This window comes from Acomys russatus, chromosome 23, assembly GCF_903995435.1.
Source record: "Acomys russatus chromosome 23, mAcoRus1.1, whole genome shotgun sequence".
Classification (NCBI taxonomy): Eukaryota; Metazoa; Chordata; class Mammalia; order Rodentia; family Muridae; genus Acomys; species Acomys russatus.
In genome coordinates, this window is record NC_067159.1 from 38063703 (window position 1) to 38087533 (window position 23831).

The 23831-nt window shown below is 40.0% G+C and overlaps 1 protein-coding gene across 3 annotated transcripts in view; it reads left to right on the forward strand.

The window, feature by feature from the left end:
- The window catches only part of Ppp3ca (protein phosphatase 3 catalytic subunit alpha), a 280533-nt gene that overhangs the window by 212083 nt on the left and 44619 nt on the right, over nucleotides 1–23831 (forward strand). For all 3 annotated transcript variants that reach the window (XM_051166061.1, XM_051166062.1, XM_051166063.1), the window contains exons 3-8: nucleotides 311–435; nucleotides 8111–8222; nucleotides 9882–10027; nucleotides 10607–10746; nucleotides 15869–15946; nucleotides 18442–18536. In XM_051166061.1, coding sequence (XP_051022018.1) covers nucleotides 311–435; nucleotides 8111–8222; nucleotides 9882–10027; nucleotides 10607–10746; nucleotides 15869–15946; nucleotides 18442–18536 — 696 coding nt within the window. The remainder of the gene's footprint in view (nucleotides 1–310; nucleotides 436–8110; nucleotides 8223–9881; nucleotides 10028–10606; nucleotides 10747–15868; nucleotides 15947–18441; nucleotides 18537–23831) is intronic.

Here is a 23831-nt window from a genome sequence, read left to right on the forward strand (position 1 = left end):
CACCTGTACAGTGAAACCCTATCCGATGACAATATTAGAAATAACTTAGGAAAAATAATCTTCCTTATAGGCTCTCATGTGAAATTGTTAAGTTCATGACTACAATGCCCACTGATGTTCTTATGAACACTGTTCTCCTAGTTAGGCTGTGAATTAGCCCTGAATGGGAGATCAAGGTCTGCCACTCAGGAACTTTGGCATCTTCAGCAAAGGCCTTGGCTTTTCCACCTCATTTTCTTGCTCTGCAAGTTATGTCGTGTGATTCAGACACGTAAGCTCACATTGCCTCGACTTATGCTTTGTCTTTCAGTTTGTGGGGACATCCATGGACAGTTCTTTGACTTGATGAAGCTCTTCGAAGTGGGAGGATCTCCTGCCAACACTCGCTACCTCTTCTTAGGGGACTACGTTGACAGAGGGTACTTCAGCATCGAAGTGAGTACACAGTTTCCTCTCAGCTGCTCCTGTGTCACTCATAGCAAGGGGCACACCTGAATGCCTTGCAGAAACCCAGACTCTGTAACCATCAGTTTTAATACACTTAATGAGATAAACGCTTCTCCTTCTCCTGTAAGCTCTTTATGCAGAGGGATTTCAAAGAAATGGTAAGATTTTGGCCTTTCATATAGTTTATGTTTCTGAAAATTGGTGAGAACAGTGAATGACTCTATCTCAGGGGGAGAGAACTAATCATAGTTGATAGTACAGGAGGAATTGAGTGGTGCTTACCTATGGCTGCTGGTGGTGAAACAGCAAGTTGCTGGCATGAATGGGTACAGAGTGCACGTGTGTCTGCGTGAGGACACTGGCAGCGGCTGTGTCGTGGCATCTGTCATCTAACTAGGTAGTTTGTCAAAGGAATTAACCAAAACAAAAAAGACAACCATTGAGTGTGGCTCTTTCCAAGCCAAACAAAAGCAGTGCCCGCTTGTCCTTTCTGGTGCCTAGTACGATGTCTCAGGAAGGGCCCATCAGTTATATATTGGAAAACGTGGTTTTCATAAGAAAAAAATTTTTCAAAGGTACAATGTATAGATGCTAGTTGATATGTACTCTTAGGAAAAACAAACAAAAACACCGAAAGCTAAAATAAATGAGTGATTCTTATGTAATAAGTCAGGGTTACTGACTCATCCCACCGTTTACTCACAGTCATCTGATAAAAAAGTATGTGATAAAATATTTTAATATTATGTTTACTAAAAAGTTATATAATGCTAATACAGTGTGTCAACTTCAAACATATCAATTGAAGATTTGGGGTATTTAATTACCTGCAATTGAAACTTTCTCTGTTTTTGTTAATCTGTCAGTCTCTATTTTACATGTGTTTTTATGTGTGTATAAGTATATATATGTGTGTGTGTGTGCATGAAAAACATATATAATTGTGTATATGTCCATATAGATGTATGTATAAGCCTTTTTTAATTGAAATAAATATATTTTATTCTTTTCTTTTCTGTTTTCTGAGACAGGGTTTCTCTTTAGCATTCTTGAGAGATGAACAGACACACACACACTATAATTCAGACTATGAAGAAATGTAAGCCATCACCTTGCTCCCTAGAAATCTAAGTCTAGACAAGGAAATATGACTCTAAAATATCTAAATAGAACCAAGCCCTGGGGTGGGTGGCTGCCCCGGCTTCAGTGCTTTTGTTTTTCACTCTGATTTTGCTTTGCCTCTTTAGTGCTGTGGTCGATACAGGACTTCACGTATGATAGGCAAGCATTATAACACTGAGATACACCCCAGTTCTGTTTGTTTTTCCTTAAAAAAAATTAAAGCTTATGAATATGTAGCTCCAAGCCATTTGAAGTATTCTAAAATTCTCCCAATTAGAGGGGTTTTTTTGTTTTTGTTTTTTTTTAGAGCTCTATTTTTAAAATGCTTGAAAAGAGAAATCACTGACTTGCTCCTGAGCAGATTTAAAATAAAAAACAAAAGAACTATGTCTTTCTAGATATTTGAAGTTAGGTTCATTTGGAAATTCAAAATTCATACAAAGTTCAAAATACCCAAATCAATGCTGTGCCATGTTGGACATAGGTCTCACAGAATACTGCCAAGTTCTGAGATGCAGTTGCCAAAACTCCATCTTGAGCAATGGCTCAGATAAACTGAGAGTGCAGGCCTGTGGACTTGCTCCACACACATAGACGGCAAGAAACGTTGCATCAGTAGTATGGTCCACTTTGAGCTGATTGTGGCCTGTGAGTAGCTTTGCTTGCAGTAGCTTCAGTGAGATCGGCACATTAAAACAGATCAAGCAGGTGTAATTCTCAGCCTGTGGGTTGTGACCCCTTAGGAAGTTGAAGGGCTCCTTCACAAGGGTTGCCTAAAAACACCTGCCTATCAAATATTTACATCATGATTCATAATGGTAGCAAAATTACAGTCATGATGTCACAACAAAAAATGTCTTATGGTTGGGGGTTATCACAACAGGAAGAACTGGGTAAGGGGGGTGCAGCATTAGGAAGGCTGAGAACCACTGGTATATATGAAATGCTCTTGCTAAGAATATTTCAAGGTCTCTGCTATGCAGTGAGGAGGCCATCACAGTCCCACACATATGTGTACACATGGACACACATGATGCCTTCTTGTGAGGGTTAAATCATCAGATATAAAATATTCTCTGTGTGTATGAGTGTTGGCCTGGGACATCTCTGGGATGTTTGCTCTTCTCTGAAGGGCAATGGAGGAAACGTAGATCTGGAGGAGAAGGGCTGTGTGTGTGTGTGTGTGTGTGTGTGTGTGTGTGTGTGTGTGTGTGTTAGTGAGGGAGTGGGAGGGAAGGCTGGAAGAACCTGGGGGTAGGTTAAGAAGAGTGGAGAGAGGGGGAGCTGTGGGGTCTGGATCTATTAAAAACAAAAAATATAAATAAATAAATAAATAAATTTAAAGAGCCTAGTTTTCTAGAGTGAGTTATCCTGTCTGGTTTCCAGGCATTTTGAATGCACATCCATAACTTAGGGTCACACTGCAGGTATTCTCCTAAGTTATCCTCTCAGTGAAGAGAGATGCCTACATTTACTTCATAACAAATCAGCTTTAAAGAACAGATCCCAAGGGACTCTGCTGACTCCCGTTGCAGGCTCTGGGTAGCATGCTATGGACTGCACAGGCTGCTGATGTTCGCGCTCCCTCTCCTCACCGCCAGTAACCCAACTTTCTCCTTTTTTTGCCATCATTAGAAATCATCCCTACAAAACGAGCCCCCAAACAAGTCAGCTTTTGAGTAGCAATGAAAGAAGTCATTTTGTCCTCAACCATAATTTGTCTTACAACAAACCTTCCTCTTTCTGATGATTGCCTTGCCCTACCTAATCTCTTTGATGGAGCATGTGTATATATTTAGGTCCACAGCTGGGTGTGTTTCTCTACAGACCCTAGGCAAGGTCCAGAATCTGCAAGCAGAGTCGTGCACAGCTGTTTCCTGGTGTTTGCTTCATTAGGCTCTTTGCAGGCATTCTGCAGTGCACTGCCTTGAGTTTGCAGGAGCTGGCCTCTCCTGTTCTGCCTTCATCCAAACTTCAGCCCAGGCCTCCAGCACATTGAAGTGTGAAAAGTGGTTGTGTTTATTAGCTGTGAACTTGTGGACCAGAATGAAGCCCAGCAAGCCAGGCTGCATTCCATGCTGCTGCCTGAAAATAACAAGCAAGCAGTAGAACACGTGGTGGAGGTGACAAAACAAGGCCACTGGTCCTCGGTAGCTAGTGCTCTTGACAGTGCCTTGATATTCGACTGCTTGTCAGACGAGACCAATAATGCCGTAGAGAAGTCACGTTCCATATTCCAGGAGTTTGGATTTCCAAACTCATGTTATAGCCTGCACTTAGCCATCCATGCCAGAGAAGCACCAGTTTTGATTAGAAAGTTTTGAGGCATGGGTAGTTTCCAAGTCAGGCATCTAATCAGTGTACAGCTAAAACAGGACTTTCCTTTTGCCTTTCTTGTTTGGTTTTGCTATTCCTAAGAACCCTATGCAATTTTGCAAGAAGACTGCCCATCTAAATGCCTAAATTATTAAGTAAGTGATTACACTGTTATTATCAGTGAGCCAAGTGAACTAAGAGAGCAGTATCCTTAGTGCTGTGTCATTAGGCATGAGTCATAAATTAGCGAGAGCTACGTCTGAGATGGAAATCAAGGCCGTCTTTTATATTGAGTATCTCTAACTAGAAGTTGTAAATACTTGCTTAGTTAAAAGTGGCAATGGTAACCTGATTGAAGTGATTGGTACGGCTCATTTGCATCTTCTCATGCAGAGAGGTCCCTGTAACATTGTGCTCCTCCTGCCTTAACAAACGTAGACAGTGAAATGCTGACTCACATCCATCACCCAGTAGCATAGACCTAAGTAATCTTTACCTGAGTGACATTGATTTCTCTTGCTTCATTTGGTTGTGATATTTACAGATCTGTACTCTAAGATGAATATGAGGTCATAACTTTGTTAAAGATCTTCAACTTTTCAGAATATTGGAACTTTATGGCAGATAGTTGCCAACATGTCTGGGCCATGCTTGGCAGCCCTCACGCACCAGATGTTGAGGGTAAAGGCTGGCAGCGCTCCACTCTCCAGTCCACCCTTGCCCTTTCACTTACTGTGCCATTTCTTCCATGCTGGCTGTGTTTGTGGTTTTATTTAGTGTTTGAGAGATATTTTATGCTTGCCACAGGAAAAAAGGAAATAATATGTGAAAAAATGACTCCCATTTTGGAAAACTTTGAAGCAAAAATTTGGAAAATTCAGTTCTTTTTCCTCCTTTTTCTTTCCCCTTCTCTCCTTATTTTCCCTTTCTCTTTTTCTTGCTTTTTTACTTTTCTTGCTCTTTTCCTTCTTCTCTCTCAAGTTTTTGTTCCACAAAGATGAGATTATATCTTCAAAGGAGTTGTATATTGTATCATTTTAAAGGTGTACATATGAGTACTAGGGATAGTTAGCAGAAAACATTTCTGAATATCTTTTAGTCTTCAGTTATGAAAGAATTATAGTAATTAAGACTAGAGGGATAGTTTAAAGCTTCAGACTAATATCAGAATAAGATCATTAACAGCTGCCGGAAAGAAAATGTAGGTCTTAAGCTATGACTCCTTGGACTGGTGTGATACACCTACCTACACACTTTTTACAGATGTACAGATGACCAGTGTCCTATGCTGTTTTTACAAATAAACCCGAGGCACGATCTGTTTTTAAAAAAAAGATGACTCCTTTAGTCTGGTAGTTGAATGTGTTTACAAATACAGTTTAGATTTTAGATGGAGAGATTATAACTTTATTTTAAAATAAATTGTCATAGGAAAAAATGAGCCTAAAGAGGTCAGAATTTTGGTTAAATTTTCAGAAAGTTATTGACCAGGAAGGAACAAGAGAAAGCATTGTAGATTCTGGGTCTAAGTAACAGTTTTTTGCAGTGCATGTATGTAAATTTTCATAGAGTTGTGTGAGACCTGCATCTAATGTTATATAAGTTCTACTCAAACACTTAAAAAAATCTGTATTAGATAGATTCTATACATTCTCACCTGTATTGTAAATAAAACACACTCGATGTAGAAATTTCAGTAGTGCATGTGTTCTAGAGTCTAAGGCAAAAGTCTAATTGCAGAAGTCCCAAGTAGACTAGGTTCTAGGTCCAGGCATCCCAGTGGACTAGATTCTAGGTCCAGGAGTCTCAGTGGACTGTGTTCTAAGGTAAGGAGTCCCAGTAGACTACGCTCTTGATCCAGGAATCCCAGTGGACCAGGTCCAGCCACCTGCCATGATTGTCCTGTCATGGAGAGTAGCAGTAAAAGGCAGAAAACAGACTTTCAGTCAACACAGCTCACCAGAGAGAGGAACAAAAATGGGATTCTATGACTCCAAGTCAGTCTTCAGGGTACTGACAGGTGTTTCAAGTTTAAATAGGGGGAGGATGAGGGGAGAGGCGGGTGGTGTGCAGCAGCAAGCAGTTTCCAGCTTAAGTGAGGTCTGCTTGGCCATTCTATCCAATCTGGCTCTGCAAGGTATTCCAGTCACTTGCTCAGCAAGTCTCTGCTGCTCGACAGAACAGTCCAGTTCCCCTGCAGTGACTGCCTCTGCTCAAGGGTAAGCTCCTCAAAGGGCAAGATGTTGCAAGACCCTGGTGTTCCTAGAAGCTAGTGTAACTGCAGGTTTAGGATAATGGCTGAACCACAAGACATGGAAACACCTGACACTAAGATGCCTTGATTACTGTCACCTTTGTCCCTTCATCCATCAGGGCAGTTGGGATAGGTTAGGTTGTCCTGGCTTTACCCATACAGGAGGGATTAACATGCCTATGTGTGGGGTTAAGCAAGATTCAGACTTAAAGGCTCAAGGCAGATCCAGCAATACAAAATGCACCCAGGGATGCCAGGCTGCGGTTCTGCTGACAGCGAAATGATGAGTCCAAGTGAGGCTTTAGTGCCTTTTAGCATAAGCTGTTTCTAGACTCCTCTTAGTGTATATATAAAGGGTCTTTGTATAACTATTCCTCTTACAAATTACACATTCTGACTTAACCTCCAACGTGCAAGTACATATGTTTACATACATATCACCAATGTCAAGGGACAAGCTTCAAAATTCTGAATTGGTAGCTATTCTCTCATTGACATTCATGGCACTTAATAGCTCCTTTCTCTGAAGTATGAGGCGAATTTGAATAATACAAGTATCTTTTATTTAAACATGTAAGTGTAGTTCTAAAATAGGATTCAGAGCAAGCACTCATTAGGCTGCCTCACTCATCAGTGAGATGGCAGGGGGCTTTGCATGCACAGAGAATCATGCTGCTTCTAGGGCCACTTATGGAGGACAGTTGGTCAGCTCTTCAGATATGCTAGGACCTTAATCATGTGAACTTTAGCTAATGACTGTAATTAGAAAATTAACCAACCAAAGCAGCGCACACACGCGCGCGCGTGCACACACACACACACACACACACACACACACACACACACACACACACACACCTAATGCCAAGATATTGTTCTTGTTTATTTTAATCACTATTTCATATTTGAAGATGACATGTTGTTGGGACGTTACAGTAATTTATACTTGTCTCCTTAATTAGTATTTTCTCAAATCTCCTGGACTGTATGTTCGAGCATTATTTCGACATTTTGCTCATTTGTTCTGTGATTATCACAGAAGCTTACAGGTAAATATCCTTCACAAATAGCCAGCAGACATGTTTCCTATAGACTTTTTTATTAGGATTACCCAGGGTACCCACTGTACATTGGAAGACTGGTGAGTGAAGTGCCCCTGTTTCTGTAGTATCCCTGCCTTGGCTTCATTTTGGGAATGCAGGCTTTGTGCAGAAGAGATGGCACACTTGTTTTTAAGAGGTGTTTTCTGCTCTGTGTGGATTCTGAATGACTGCCACTTGAGAATAATATTGGTATTAACATTTGATTGTTACACTTATATCTCATCTTCTGTAGAGATTGTGTCAATGAAAATTTATCCCAAATCTGGTCCATGTGTGGCTTAGCCATTGTGGTCATGTAATCTGCAGTGTCCAATTAAGTAATTTGAGAGTTTTAAGGTGCAAGGATTATATTCCCTGTTTATGACTAACTAGTGAATGTGTTGAGAATCCCTGCTTTTCACTTTAATTACATATTTATATGAAAGAAGAATTAGGGCTCTGTATTACAGAGGCAGTGACATAAAGGACAAGGTACGGGGCAGCAACATGGCTTAGTAGGTAAAGGCGCTTATTGCTGTGCCTGATGACTTGAGTTCAGAACAAGTAACCCACATGGCGGAGGCAGAGAACTGACCCCAGTGTGCTTTCCACTGACCTCCATGTATGCCCCCATGCACACACACACGCACACACACACACACACACACACACACACACAGAGCTAAATAAATAAATGTAACTTTAAAAAAATTAATTAGATGCCGAGAAAACAGAGAGTTGGTGAAAGTGGTACTGTTATATTGTTTGTTTCTAAATGTCTTTGTAGGTTGAAAATGTTGGTCATGATACTGCACTGAATTCGTGCTAACTGATGGAATGTACAACTATAATGGAAGATGCTCATTTTATATTTTATTTTTTTCCTCAGTGTGTGCTGTATTTGTGGGCCTTGAAAATTCTTTACCCCAAAACACTGTTTTTACTTCGCGGAAATCATGAATGTAGACATCTAACAGAATATTTCACATTTAAACAAGAATGTAAGTATACTGAGACTTTTTCCTTTTATGCCATATGTACTAAATTGTCACTTTAACTGATAAATAAGCACATATTGTATTATTATTCTCTACATAAAGATCAAAAGCTTTAGGTGATATTTCATGTCATCTCTCTAAACATAGGCAGGTTTAAGAATACTCAATATAAAATATTTTTACAGTTGTTGGAGAATATTATACAATGTAGTTTGATCATATTTACTCTCCATTCTTCCCTCTACCTCTTGCCAGATTCACTCCTGCGCCCACTCCCCAGCTTCTGTTGCTTATATACTCCTAGGTGTGGGGCCATCCAATAGAACGCAGTCAGCCAACCATGGCAAACACCCTTGAAGAAAACTAATTTGGAGCTGGAGCGATGGCTCAGCAGTTAAGAGCACTGGCTTCTCTTTCATAGGTCCTGAATTCACGTCCCAACAGCCACATGGTGACTCACAGCCATCAATAATGGGATCTGATGCCCTCTTCTGGCATGCACCATATATACACATAGAACACTCATATATAAATAAATAAATACATTTTTCAAAAAGATTAAATTTTTTTAAAAAGAAAACTAATTCATCCTTCCTGTAAAGGCCGTCACCTTGTCCACAGTGCCTCATGAACCTATTCTTTGCAAGAAGAGGGGCAGAAAGATTGTAAGAGGCAGAAGTTGGGGAAATTGAAAACAAAAGTGTCTTCTGAACATGACAGGAATACTGTGCCTATGAACTCACATGGCTCATAGTCTGCACAAGACCTGCACAAGATCAAGCCAGATGTACTTTTTAATTATAAGTGTTTTATCAAGTGATCTATTAATCTGAGCTAAAGCTTCGTGTATACCTGAATACAAAACTAGTGTTTAGGTACACGATTCTACATTTTGATCTTACTCCACTCAAGAAAAGAAAATTGGGGCCAAATGGAACCTCTGTTTTGGGACCTCAGAGATGTGAGTTTGTAGGACATTAGACAGAATGAATACTGATGCCTTCCTTTAGACATAAATGGTTGGATTGGGGGGTGCTTTAAGTTTTGTTTTCCGCCTGTCTGTTTTCCCAATTGTTTACTGAAACTTTGAATTTTTTTCTCTGTCTGTAATTTGGTTTTCTATTCAGTGAAGCATAAAGACTTTCCTAAAAACATTAGCTGTGAGTCAATATGGGGAAAGCAGAACTCTATGAAGTAGAAAGAATCATGACAGTTGCCTTTCTACAAAATCTTATGGGAATACCAACCAGCATTATGGTCCTCTTTCTGTTTCCTTTGTGCGCGTGTGTGTGTGTGTGTGTGTGTGTGTGTGTGTGTGTGTGTGTGCGCGCGCGTGTGTGCGTGCGCACGCACATGGGTGTGTGCACGTAGGTGTGTGTGGGTGCACGCGCATGCACGTGCATGCGTGTGTCTATCTGCAAAGTATATAAAAATGTTTGCATCTATTGACAAAAATTATAAAAATTAAACAATATGTATTAATGACGAATAGGAAACACTGTATACTAAGGTTAGTCTTTGAGTCGTAGAAACCATATTGATTCTGTTTTAAAGGGTTACATTATCCTGGCTAGACAACATTGAAAAGAAACAAAGCAATTTCAATGAATGGTCCTAGTCACAAAGGCATGAGGGTAAAGTTTTGCTTTTCACATTTCAAAGGTAAAATAAAGTATTCAGAGCGAGTTTATGATGCCTGTATGGATGCCTTCGACTGCCTTCCCCTGGCTGCGCTGATGAACCAACAGTTCCTATGTGTACACGGTGGCCTGTCTCCAGAGATTAACACTCTAGATGACATCAGAAAAGTAAGCGCTGTGATTGTCCACATCTAACATTCTCTGTTCTTCAGATTACAGGAAGCCTCTGTCACCACTAGCATCCCTTTTAATTAAAAGAAACAAATACACTCACATCTCCAGGACTCGTATCCAGTTTTTAGCTTAGGTCTTGGAGCTTGGCTTGGGGCTTGTCTTAGCATGTGCCACATGCCTAGAAGTATCATATATGTGATCTGTAAAGCATGTAGGCAGTTTCATTTTCCATTTTTCTGTCAGTCCATCATATATTCATGATATGCTGGAAAAGTCACTTGGCCCTTGGAGAAAATTGCACAAATTGACTTTTAAAATGTACTTGTTATAATGGTAGTTGCAAAAGGAAAGCTGAGCACAGATACCACCATGGGTTCATCATGAATAGGAAAAGAAAACCAGAAAGATGAGAGGAATGGGGGAGGGGTGGGCATTGGCAGAGGCTTGAGTGGCATTTCTCTCATCTGAGGTTGGGCGAGGGAGATGGTTGTCACTCAGAGTTGCTTCCTGTGTGTTACGAATTCTAAGTGTCCAAAGATAAGTGTTTTGTTCTCTGTCTTCTATTTCTCTTAGTTAGACAGATTCAAAGAACCACCTGCTTATGGGCCCATGTGTGACATCCTGTGGTCGGACCCCCTGGAGGACTTTGGGAACGAGAAGACTCAGGAACATTTCACTCACAACACAGTCAGGGGGTGTTCATACTTCTACAGGTGAGGATCCGGCCCTGGCAGCTGGGACATGGGCCGTACAGTATTCAAGTTTATGGTGTGTGAATGAACAAATAGGTGTTACATATGTGTGCCTACATATCAATACATGCACACGTAATTTCTGTGAACAATAAGAAAGGAGTGAAAGAACGTGTGCTCGGAGAGGTGATGGCTGCAGTTGGTAAAATGTACTGAAAAATGGTCTTCACTGTGTGGGGTGTGGGTAATCTCATTACTAACCTTGCTTTCCTCCATGCATAAATATGCTGGCGTTTCACCAGCTCTTTGAGTTAAAACACAAAACCAACTTCTTCTCGCTTGATTACATCATACTGAAATCACTGTTACAGAGTTTCAAGTCTTTCAGGCTCCTGGATGGGTGGGGACCAGCAGTTATAGAATGCTAGGTAACCCAGCAGATGCACAGTTAGCACTTTGACAAGCCAGGTTGAACATGTCTTCATAATTTTACATTGGCAAATAGGACTTGAATTTCTAAATGCTTCAGAAAGGAATCCAAAGCACATTTGGGGTTCTGTGTGTTGGGACCACTTTCCTGATATGGGATACCTCACATTTAGCTGCTGCATCTAATACTCCTAAGGTCATTTGAGTCTCTTTCTGTGTGATGTAATGGTGTGAATGTTGCTAGAAGGAAATCGATTATAAAAATAATTAAGTATTTTTAATTCTAGAGCACATACTGGGTTTTGTTTTATTCGCGTTTTCAACTTCAAAAGTAAGCCTGATGTTCCCTGGGAATAATGTTCATTTATGCTGATCGGTTTGGCCCAAAGAACTCTGTAAAACAAACCCATTCACACAGCTCTCATGTCTATACTAAGATGGTAACATCCTCTTTTCACTGCTGTTCTGTAGAAGAACATTTTGTCCTATACATTAAATTTTGTTGTAGGTGAAAAGTTTCTTTTTTTCACTTGTTAATATGATTGGGAAATTACTTTTGAACGCAAAGTCATATTTTCCGTAAGCCTGTGAGTGGTTTTTGTTTTGCTTATGAATAGCGAAGCTTATTCTGAACATATGTGGCGGGTTAAGGATTATCTTGTGTTTGGGAAGCTGAGGCACCAAGGCCGATGAGTATGTGTGGGTAAAATGCTCTATAATTCTGAAAAGCTTAAAGCATCTTTTTGATAATCACCCACTTTAGGTGTAACATTTTATAAAGATGTTTGTCCTTGTAGTAAAAGTTTGTTTGGACAGATTAGAGCCAAGTGTTAAGTCTTACAGATCTGATGTTAAAAACCCCTTTTATATCAATCTTTATGTTACCTATTGTGTTTCACTAAAATGACACCACACAAAATCCGAATGTGGTTGTAATATTGAATGGTACTGTATTTATCCATAGTACAGCACTCTGCTGCCTTCTGGGTCAGCCATTCGGAAACATCTTATTCTGGACCAAGTTCTGGAGTAAGCTACATCATTGCCTACTTCTGTTTTGTGTCTCAGTTACTTTTCTATGGCTACGCTAAGGCATCATGACCAAAGCCATTTATAGAAAAAAGCGTTTATTGGGACCTACAGTTTCAGAGGGTTAGTCCATGGCCATTATCATAGAGAGCATGACAGTGGGCTAACATGGCACTGGAGAAGAAGCTAAGAGTTTTCATGTTTAGACAATAATTATGAAGTGGAGATAGCTAACTGGTAATGTTGTGGGCTTTTGACACCTCAAAGCCCACTAGTGACACACCTCCTTCAACAAAGCCACTCGTCCTAATCCTTACCAAACAGTTCCATCAACTGAGGAGGACCAACTATTCAAATATAAGAACCTATAAGGGCTATTCTCATTCAAACCAACACATTCCATGAATATAGACACAGATATAAAATATAATCTACTACCCAGATAATTAGAATTAAGCAGATTCTCACATTCTCCAAATTGTGTGACACTCATATTTAGTCTTGACAAATATGATACGTTGTGGCTGAATATCTTAATCCATAGCTTGTAACACTGACTGTTGGCAGAGAATTCTCATTTATAGTCTGTCAAAGGGAAAGAAGAACATCTTGTTTGCACAGGTTTTTTATTTTATTTTATTCTTTTGTCTTTAAAGTCACATTGAAAGAATTGGAGGTGTTCTTTTAAGTTCCTATTTTAAAGTTCATCTATATAAGTGAGTGCAAAACTAATGGAGGAAGTTAGTGGTCATTTCCAGTTGGAGTTATTGGCAATTATTTTGATCTACAATTTGTTATTTTGCATTTCTCCGTATAGCCTGGATATGTAATTTTATATGCTATACTATCCACTGTTTAACATTTTATCTGGGCTATGGTTTAAATAACATATAATCATACAGAAAAAAAAAAAGACGTCAAGTTAAGGCTGAAGAGATGGCTCAGGATTATTAGTACATACCTCTCTTGCCAAGGATCTGAGTTCAGATCCTAGCACCTACATCTGGTGGCTCAAAATGACCATAAGCCTAGCTCTAGTGAGCTCTGACACTCCTGGCCTTTGATACCTACATACATGCACATATACGCACACACCTAATTGACAAATAAATCTAAGAAAGAGTTATATGCCTCAGAAGGTTTTTTTCTAGTTTTTTTAAAATTATGTTCTTGATAATGCCATACACGTATGTAATACATTCTGGTTACTTTCTCACATAACCTCTCTTATCTGCCTTGTACTCTTGTCATCCCACACACCTGTCCCTTTCCCAGATGCATAGCTGATGACGTTGTGTGACTGTTTTCGTTTAATCAGTGTCATACTCATGACCCCTGAATTGGGACAGTAGTAACTGACTGGAACAAAAGTCCTTAAGACTGCCCTCCAACCTCAGTATTCCCGTTAACTTCATAGTCACAGACCTGAGCTTCTATCTTCAACTGCCTGCGCTGTTCAGACGGGTACCTGAGATGCTGGGTGTGGGCCAGCATTATCTGGGGATTAATGAGGACCGTGACATAATGAGGGAGAAAAATCGGCTTCATAGAAAACTGTTGGTAGCATTTGGGTCTTTGTTAACCTGTACATACCTGCATCAGATAAACCATGGAAGCATTGTATTCTGGATTTTGCTGCACCTTGGTGTCTCAGGGCATTCCACCATTGATCTGAGAACCTAGTCTGAAGCAGCCAGGAGGACCACCAGCACCCCCACTTTTGACTGCCCCCACTGTTGACTGCCCTTGTTGAGGCTCTTTCAGTGACTCCAAGTGAGCTCCAGAGAGTGACAGGTCGTTGCTCAGCACTCAGAAGATGAGTGGAGAAAGCAGTCCATTCCCTTTGCTGGAATTTCCTGTTGCTAAAAGGCAAATATGTAATCATACTTTGCATGACAGCATGATAAGGATCAGGAAGGTCTAAGGTGCAAACTGCAGGGGCAGCAATTTTGTAGGCCTAGGGGTGAAGTGGGCTTGAAGTAAGGGGTCATTTAACTCATAGTGGAAGAACTGGTCTTTTCAGGAAAAAAAAAAAAAGCATACAGGGAAAGCATCTGCAAAGGCTTGTGCATGCAAAAGCATTGTAGTGATACCTTCAGGCAAAAGCTCCATTAAAATGTCTTAAAGTATTTGACTCAAAGTCTAAAATATATTTGATATATTGGAGAAACAAACAAACCAAGCAGAAGGAATCCCACTTTTCTTCTGTTGCTCACATGTTCTTTTCAGTATTCTTTGTTCACAGTCTGCAAGCCCCCCTCTGTACAGAGTTCTAACCCTCTGCTGTCCACTGACCCACACCCATCATGAAATCATAATTACGCAAGATCATGCTTACAATATTCCTTCAGAACTGATGGACTTGTGGGGAGGGGCAGCCTGTGATTACCCTGTTATGTCAATATAACATGTGGAATATTTTATCTTTATTGTATTTTATTGCTCTGTGGATTTCCTAAATTTTTTTTATCACATTAAATGTTTCTGATTTATAAAAGCCTTCATGACAGAAGTAATACATCATCCTTACCATATTTCCCCAGTCAACCTGGCTTGCCTTCTAGCAAAGGGAATAATACATCATAGCCTGGTCTGATAGGTCATGGCATTTCTATCCCTCTGCAGAGTCAATGAATCCCAAACGCAGATACAATGTGTACAGATAAACCGAAACTCTACAGTTTGTAAAGGAACCATTTTTGCCAAAGAACTGATCTACATTAGTTATTTTCCCCTGCTGTGACAACACACAGGACAAAGCAGTTTGCAGGAGAAGGAAGGGTGCAGCCTGTCGTGGTGCAGAAGTCAGGTTGGCTCAGGCACCAGTGACTGCTCACATCACATCCACCCTCCAGTCAGAAAGCAGAGAGAGATGGATGCTGGGACCAGGACCCTCATCCAAGGAATGTGCTACCACTTAGGGTCCATCTGGACACTTGGATGAGCCTAATGTAAGGTCTCCCGCGCAGATATGCCCAGTGGTTTGTCCCCTGGATGTTTCTAGTACCTGTCAAGTTCACCATCACAACTAACCATTACATAGCTGGTATTTGTAGCCATGTACCATCTTAGCAGTATAAGTATTTGTATTTCTGTTGATTAGCTTTTTCATGCAAATATATAGGCTAGAAACTATGCTTGTCTTCTCCAGTATTTTTGTTCACATATTAAGTACTAAATTGTTTCTCCAAAGTAGGTTTTTAAATTTTATTAATATATCCCATATGTCTGTATTTTAGGTCCTAGTGATAGCTGTAGTTTATTTTTAAAAATATATTGGTTTTTCAAACCTTAATTTCAATTGTCACAAGTTTATTGATTTTGAGTTTATTTCAAGATGTCTTCGAGCAAAGGCATAGTGGTTTTGAGTTTCAATTGTAATGAAGTTTGGAAATTGACACTCTCTTTTTAGTTTTATTTATTACTCTGAGAATGTGATGATAGGTGTGCGTGCCAAGGCACACGTGTGGAAGTCAGAGGACACCGTTCAGAAGTAGCTTCTCCCCTTCCACATGTTTTTTCCTACCTATCTGAGGTAGGAACCTGTGCCCAGAGCCAAGAAACTTGTTTCCCAGGTCCTGTGCGGTTGTGCTGGATCCTGGCAGCAGCTGTGTGTCTGGTTGATGTACAGTGACTCCTGAAGATGTTCTAACCACCTCTTCACTTTCCTTTCCTTGTCTGCCAGTTACCCAGCTGTATGTGACTTCCTGCAACATAATAACCTGCTGTCCATCCTCCGAGCCCATGAAGCCCAGGACGCAGGGTGAGCCATGCTGATGGTTTGTCAGCATCTGCCGTTTTTTCAAGTGTTCTTCACCCAGCTTAGGCTGAGCTGGCTCCTTTTAGCCAGTTGTATTTCCAGGAGAAACTAGTTTTAAAATGGGCTTCTTGCAACACAGGTGTGGCAGACCAGCAGGGAGCGTATGACTGCTGGTATCTGGTCTTACATTTAAGAGCGTTCTGTTCATAGCATTGCAGGAAGTCTACAAGACTCTTCAATGTTCTGCCATTTTAGACTTAAGAAGTCCATTTCCATTTGTTTTCTTAAGGACTTGCTTTCTTAAAGGCTCCTCCCCTTATCTCTTTCAATTCTTGAAATTACTATAATGCCCAGGAGATAAATCATCAGCCACTTTTCAGTCTTGCTTCACAATATGATTGAGAGACACAAATATTTAAAAAGTATTCCAAGATGTAAACTTGTTGTAAAGAGCTCCTCCTTGTAGAGTTTTATAAAAATGGAATGAGGACATTTATTTTTAATAAATACCATATCAAAAAAATAAAAATAAATAAAATAAATAAAAAATAAAAAATACCATATCTATCAAATAATTCCCAATAATTAATTTTGTAGTTGTGGAACTCTTAAAGCTTAGTCTTAAGAGTTTGGAAAACTAAGAAATATCAAGTGTTTATCTTAAGCAGTTTTGAACCTGAGAGAGAGAAAGAAGGGCAATTCACCTTAGGAACTGAAGTCTGATCACCTTTCTCATTGGGCCTTTGCCTTTAAAGAAATAAACTTACTCTTTGCATTTTCTGAAGGTAAACAACAGCAACAAAAAACATGTGCTGAAATGGGTGTTTATGTCTTCCTATGGTGGCCCATGTGGAACATATCTCTGAAACATGACAGAAATTAAGGTCCTTCCGAGCAGTGACTTAGCAGGTTGGAGCTGAGCTGACATGGTACAGTCAGTCAGTATGCTGTCACTGATCATTGAAGTAATATGTTCGTGCACATGTCACTTAGGCCCTCAGAACTGTTTGCACTTTTCAGGGATGCAGCATGCCCATGTTATCTTAGGTGTCTTTTCTAGCAGGCTAGACATTTAGAGCAGGTGTTTCTGAGTTACATACCTTAGTTTGTTTGCCTACTTAGAGATGGTTGCCTTAACCAGATAATGTCAATTAAATCAAATATTTTTGTTTACAATGAGAAGATTGTTTGTTATGTATTTATCTACTTATTGATAAAGAGACTTAATCAACCTAATTTTTTAAAAGCCAAAGAACTTGGAATATTTGTGCCATAACCTATTATTCTTAACTTGAGAAGGCAACTATTTGATTATAGTATATGTAGAAGGTTCTGTCACTTTGCTTTTGAGTAGTTTTCTTACTTTGCAAGGGGGTCTGGGAAAACAACACAATGACACAATGACACAATGACGCCCTTGGCCTCTGTCCCAACAAAAGCATAATTCCCTAAACAAAATACATCTGAAATACTTTTAAATGCTTTTAATAGAGTGTTTCTTTTGGGAAAATTCAATGCCTGAATATTTTCAGAAAGAGAAAAAAAAATCTAAATCTGCTTAAAATTAAAATAGCTATCTGTGTAAAGGCACAGTCTAGGCTGCTTTTAGAACTCAGCTACATTAAAATACCAGGAGGGAAAAGAGAAAAATAAAAGTAAAAAAAAAATTTAAAAGATAATATTTTGTTGTATAAAAAGGCTTCTAAACTGCTATTGCTAAATTTGTTAAGTCATAAGATGCATTTTCATGGTGATAGAAAAAGAGTCTTCATCTGCTGTTCTTTTTGATAGATAATTGAAGTGTTATCTTATGAATTATTTTTGTCCTGGTAGAGGAAAAGTAAAAGGATGGTTTCTTTCCAAAAGTTCTCGTTGATGCTTTGTTCATTACGGATTGATTACATCTCACCCTGCTGAGACAGTAATCTTTGCTGTGCAGTCACCAACAGAGCCTGGTAATAAATAAAGTTCTAAAATAGAAAGTCTCAATTAGTAAAACTCATAGTTTTAATGTGACATTCTTTGAAGCAAAAATTATCACTGCGCCTTCAGAAATCACTAGCAAAAGGTTCATATGTAACCTTATATAGAAGAGTTTACCAAATGACTGACCTGCGTCTTAGTGGCTGGTCTTCTGGTCTCTTTCACCTTAGTTGATTGGCTGCTCTCTGAAAACTACAGTGCTCGTGGGTATCTCCTTGCAGTCCCCAGCTTCCATTCTTTGTGATGAACACCTGAAAATGAATTAGAACTGTACTGAATTCCACCCACCCTTGAGGTTTGCTACCTTTAAAAGATCCCGATTTGGAAACCACAGGTGTGACTGTAGATTGGCATTCCTGTCCCTCCTGAAAGAGATCAATGCCTATGTTCAGAAGACTTAGAGAGTTTCCCTAGCAGGTCCCGTTGGATCCTCTTTGAGAGGCAGACCTTCCCTTCTTGTTTGCAGGTGTGTAAGAAGTCGGTGTCCGTACTCACCTTGTGTTTCTTGTCTGTAGGTACCGCATGTACAGGAAGAGCCAGACCACAGGCTTCCCTTCTCTCATCACAATTTTCTCGGCACCAAATTACTTAGATGTGTACAATAACAAAGGTGGGTGTGAGTCTTGGGTGAACCTTCGGTACTTTGCGCCTTCACGCTGAAATGGATTTTGACTGGATGGTTAATATTTTAAAGAGTTCTGCATCTTGTTTTTGTTGATTCCTTAAATATTTAAAGGCTCGGAGGTGGAGTCCGTGCACTGTTACTTTTTAAATATTTTCTAGATTGTATCTAATGTATAGCAGAGATGTTGTCTGCTCTCTAGTAGACACAGACATTTTAAAAGATAATAATTGAGGGTAACCCAAACTCCCATTCCTTATAAATACTACATTATATACTTAACAAGTGCTTATGTTTGTTCAGCAAAGACTTATCTAGCAAGAAAATAAATCACAGCTTGAAATTCCAATTATATTTATTGAGCCCCTACCAGGTGTCACTTTCTGACCTAAGTAAGTACAGGCTCAATTCTTTAAAACAAATATTAAGCTTCATGGTAAATCTTAGCCTCTCCCCTCCATTTCTGCATGCAAACCAAGTGCCTGTAGTCATTTGCCTCTCACAGAGTCACTCAACCAGGAAGTCGTGAATCAGGATAAAGCCCACAGTTCTGAACCTTCTTTCTGAAATTCTGTACCTGCTTCCGGAAGCAAGCAGGGATGCCAGGGGCGTTGTGTGTTTCTGTGAGGAAAGGAAAGACCAAGGGTCAAAACCTACACTCCTCCGGAAAGTGATCCTGATTTAAAATGACATGTCCTGGGTGTGTCACAGCAGGTGATAAAATGTGGAGGAAGGATTGAGTATAATAGCCATTGTTCTAGATGTTATGGGGTAATGTCTCTGAGCATGATTTTTAGAGGTTAAGAAAAAAAATCAGTCAGCCAAGTGGTATATGAGATGAAGTATATAGTCTGGGCAGGAGGGCAGGGGGACGCATCTTTGAGACTGGCATAAGAGCACTGCATGAACTTCAGCCAAACTGACAAATATCCTCTTCCAGAAGGCAGGATCCAGGCCTGGCCCCTGACAGTCCCCAGAAACTAAGCTAGGACAATGGAACAAATGGTAGTGAAAAGTGGAGAAAGGAGAGTTATTTCACTGTGCACGTAATGGGAAGAGAAGCAGAAAGGGCTAGTGACCCTGCCTTTCCAAGTGCACTTTTAGAGTCCTGACATGAAGTGTAGGCTTAAGTAGAGGGCAAGCAACATGCATAGTGAAGTCATCCTGGTCAAGGTGTGGGGCGCCACTGCCATCTGGCTCTGGTCAGCACTAACTGAATGCTCTTTCCAGGGCACAACTTTCTCCTCTGGCTGGCACCAAGCTTCAGCTTTTTTTTTTTTTTTTTTTTTTTTTTTTTTTTTCTCCCAGCATGAGATCCTGGGGAAATTCCTATGTTTCAATTGTGTAATATCTCAAGTGTGGGGCATATGTGTGTCTTTGGAATGTTTCCTTTCTTGCCCTGAGCCTGGTATCCAGAATACCAGTAAAAGCCTTGACCTTCATTATTCCCAAGGGGCTGTGAATTACATGATAGCCTGTTGTATTTGTTGGCCTTCTTTATTCTACTTTCTCTGCGTAGTACTTGGTGTGGCTCAGAGCTGGACCCCAGTCTATACGTTTTTAATGCTACCAGGAATCCTGCTCCAAAAGTTAAAGTGGCCTGTCTTCCTGCTGCTCCACCTTTCATCCTGCCCTTTACCCATCCCTGCGTGCCTGGGTCACCTGCAGTAAGTGGGTTCTACTCTCAGACCTTCCTCAGAGAGTGAGGACAGCTAGGTAGAGTGTGTGCTGTCACTACATAACTTTGGCTAAGGCCACACTGACCATGACACTGCTTCCTCTGAAACTAAGGAGTGTAGGAACCATACCATGGACATGCGACAGCCATGTCATACGTGGTTCCCAGCAAAGATGTGCTGTCCTTAGAGAGGCAAGAATGGTAGGGACAACAGGGTGTGTTCTCTGCATGCTTTGTGCTCACGGCAGTCCATAAAGCAGAGTGCTGGGGATTGGATAACAGTGTCAACTAAGGAGATCCATGTGAAATGCATTTGACAAAAGGGGACTTTCTGAATGGGTAGAGAAAGCCTTGTTTAAAATTTTGATGCAGACATAAAAGAATGCTCAATTATTGTAGAAATGATATATAAAGTCAAAGCCAGTGAATTTTTTTAAAGCAGTAAACGTACTTTGAATTGAATTAATAAAAGCTAATTATTTGGATTAGTTAGATGAAGGTTTTCAGCATTTCTCTGGGCATGGACATTGGCCAGAGCATTCCCCACCATGTTCCTGGAATCCACCTTAAGTGTATAATTCTGTAATCCACCTTAAGTATATAAAGTGCAAAGATCATGCTAGAGCATTTCAGGCGTTTTTCTATTAAACCTAAGGAGCAGTGCAAAGGCACATGCTTGTCTGTGATCATAACATTGGGAAGGTGAGACATTCTGCTCAAGAGTGTGAGGTCATCATCAGCTAGCAATTTCCTGACTAACCTGGGCTACGTAATACCCTCTCACAACAAAACGAGCAAACAGAAAGCACCAGTGACAAGAATGCCGTCCCAAGACACTTTCTGGACAGATACAATGCTGTTCTTAGGTGCTTTATGACAGTTAAATAAAACCCAACCCATTAAAAATGAAGGCAAATGGTATTTCATCCCATAATGTCCTCAGACACTGTTCATTCTTCTGTGTAGCTCCATTTCCGGGTACAGATAACTGCTTCTTACACACTGGCAGTGTTGCCCTTGGTTCCAGTGTGACAAGCCAGGGACTTGAGCACAGAAGGCACTGCTGTGCTGTCTTTGAGATTCCTGTTGCTCTCTAGCTCTGATCTCTTGCTGTGGGTAAGCCACAGTCCTTCAGGAAGAGGACAGAACTGTTTGCATTCGGGAGCCTTTTCATAAGGCAGAAATTCTCTCAAGAGAAAAGAGAGACTACAAGAGAAAGGGAAGGTATATTCTTCAGTTGGAACATAATGTCAAAAGCCTTTTGTGTCAGGCTTCTGAAGCACTTTAAAGCTATTATGCTGACAGCTTGTACAGTATATAGGAGTGGGCGTCAATTATTCGCTGCTACAGTGCACATGCTTGATTTGAATAAAATCAATGTTAACTAGAATTTTTTTAAAGCAACGCAATAAAACTGAGTTGCAGGACTCTCCTCCACAACACAGTCAATGGAAGAATAGGATTCTGTTGAGTTAACATTTGATAGAAATGATGACCACAAAGATCATTAGTTACACTGTAGTTAATGGAGTGCCTGCAAAATCAGATAGAAGTGACCCTGTCAGGCTGAGTGAAAGTATTAGAATAATAGGCTTATCATGCAGCTTTAAAACCGATGCCAGCTGTGATCAGATGTGTATTTAACATGCATTCGTTCCCATTAGTAGTTTTCTTCTTGCCTGTGGTTGATCAGCATTTGGCAAGTGGGACTGAACACCTCATCATTTGGAGTCTCCTGCATTAACTCAGCTAGTGCCTGTCCTTTCCTGTCTGCCTTAACACAGTTACTTTCTCACCCATCCCCCTGCATCTGTTCTCCCCTCACTCTGATAGCTCTTGTGACATGCTGAGGGCCAGAGATGGAAGTTTAGATCACAATTATCCCACCCCACTACAAGCTCATTTACATTTATTGGATAGGCAGTGACATCTCTGTAAAGTGAAGGAAGAAGTTATCTTTTGTAAACAGTGAATGGTATTGCTTTGGGGTTGTGTGCTCTGCAGCACGGAACTTCCATCGTCTTTTCATGTTACCATCATGTTCCATCTTGCCACATGTTAGTGCACAGCTTCTCACATGCTGCCAACAGTCCTTCAGCATTTCAGTTGCAGTTTCACCACATATTATTTAGAATACACAAATTACTTCCCTCCTTCTATATAACCTGTAAAAGCAAAGTTGAGCAGTTTTTCAACTTACTGCCCTTAACAGATTTCAAGTTTGCATCTAGCCACATATCTCTTCCCATCTAAAATAATTTGTTTATACCCCTATCTACTTAAATAGATTACATACACCCATAAGAGCACAATGTGCATTTCATGAAGATTTGTCTCTGAATATGTGATTCCAATTGTAATCTCTTATATAGATCTCTTACTTTTTTCTTCTAGATAGCTTTCTCATGTATTTCAGTTACCAGTCAAATTAACACTTTGTAATGTGCATTGTGCAGCCAAGTTTTATACCTTTATTTCACTACCATTCCTATCCTGTCACTGTGATAAAAATATCCTGACAAAAACACCTTAAAGGAGAAAGCATCATTCTTGGCTCACAGTTCAAAGCTACAGTCCAGCATGTTCAGGAAGTGACAGGAGCAGGAGCTGAAGGCACATACTGGCATTGCATCAGCAGTGAAGAAGCAGAGATTAATGAATTATTATGCTCACGTCACTTTCTCCTTCTAATACATCCCAGCATCCTCTGCCCAAGAAATGATATGATGTACAATGGGCCAGTCAACCCATCTCAATTAACATAATCAATATAATCACCATAGATGTGCTTGGAACCCATCTCTTAGCTGATTCCATATCTCATCAAGTTGACAATTAAAATTAACCATCAATACCATGTACATAATAGACACCCAATAAATACATTGATTGGTATTTGTTCTTCATAGAAATTAATAGTAACATATTGTCCTATAGCACCCTGACAGGACTGGCCCAGGGTTTGCTCATTTGCCATTCCTACTGTTAGCCCTATGGATACTCTTTCCAAGCTGTAGTTAGATATTTGCCCAGTGAGTACCTTGCATATTTAACTGTTTTATGTGACTCTGTACCCTAAAGTAAGGGCTATTCTCTTATACTCAAATATGCCAAGCAGAAGAAAATGCAATCATGATAGCTTCATTTTAAAAAATAACCTGCTACCTGTAAAAATGACCAACCATATCTAATTTCCAACATAAAACAAATTTATATCAGTAATTTACTACATGTACATTTAATACACCATGCTGCAGGATATTTGGAACATGTGTTAGGCATGGTCTTGGCCCTAATGTGTTTTCTGGCCTGTTAGCATGGGAGACATGATTAAATACGTCTTTCAATAAAGATTTAAGTGTGTTTGAGAAGATCTATAAGGAAGAGAAAAGCAAGTTAGGAGAGTGAAAATTACTCCATGAAGACAGGACAGTTTAACTCAAGAAAATACTGTTAAAAGCAAAATCATTTGTGACTTAAAAAAACAAAATCAACAACAACACAAAAACAAAACTGTACCAGATACGAATGGTGCTTTGGACAATTCAGTTTGACTGAATACTGGGATGAACCTCTGAGAAAAGAAACAAACTCTATCTTCTACC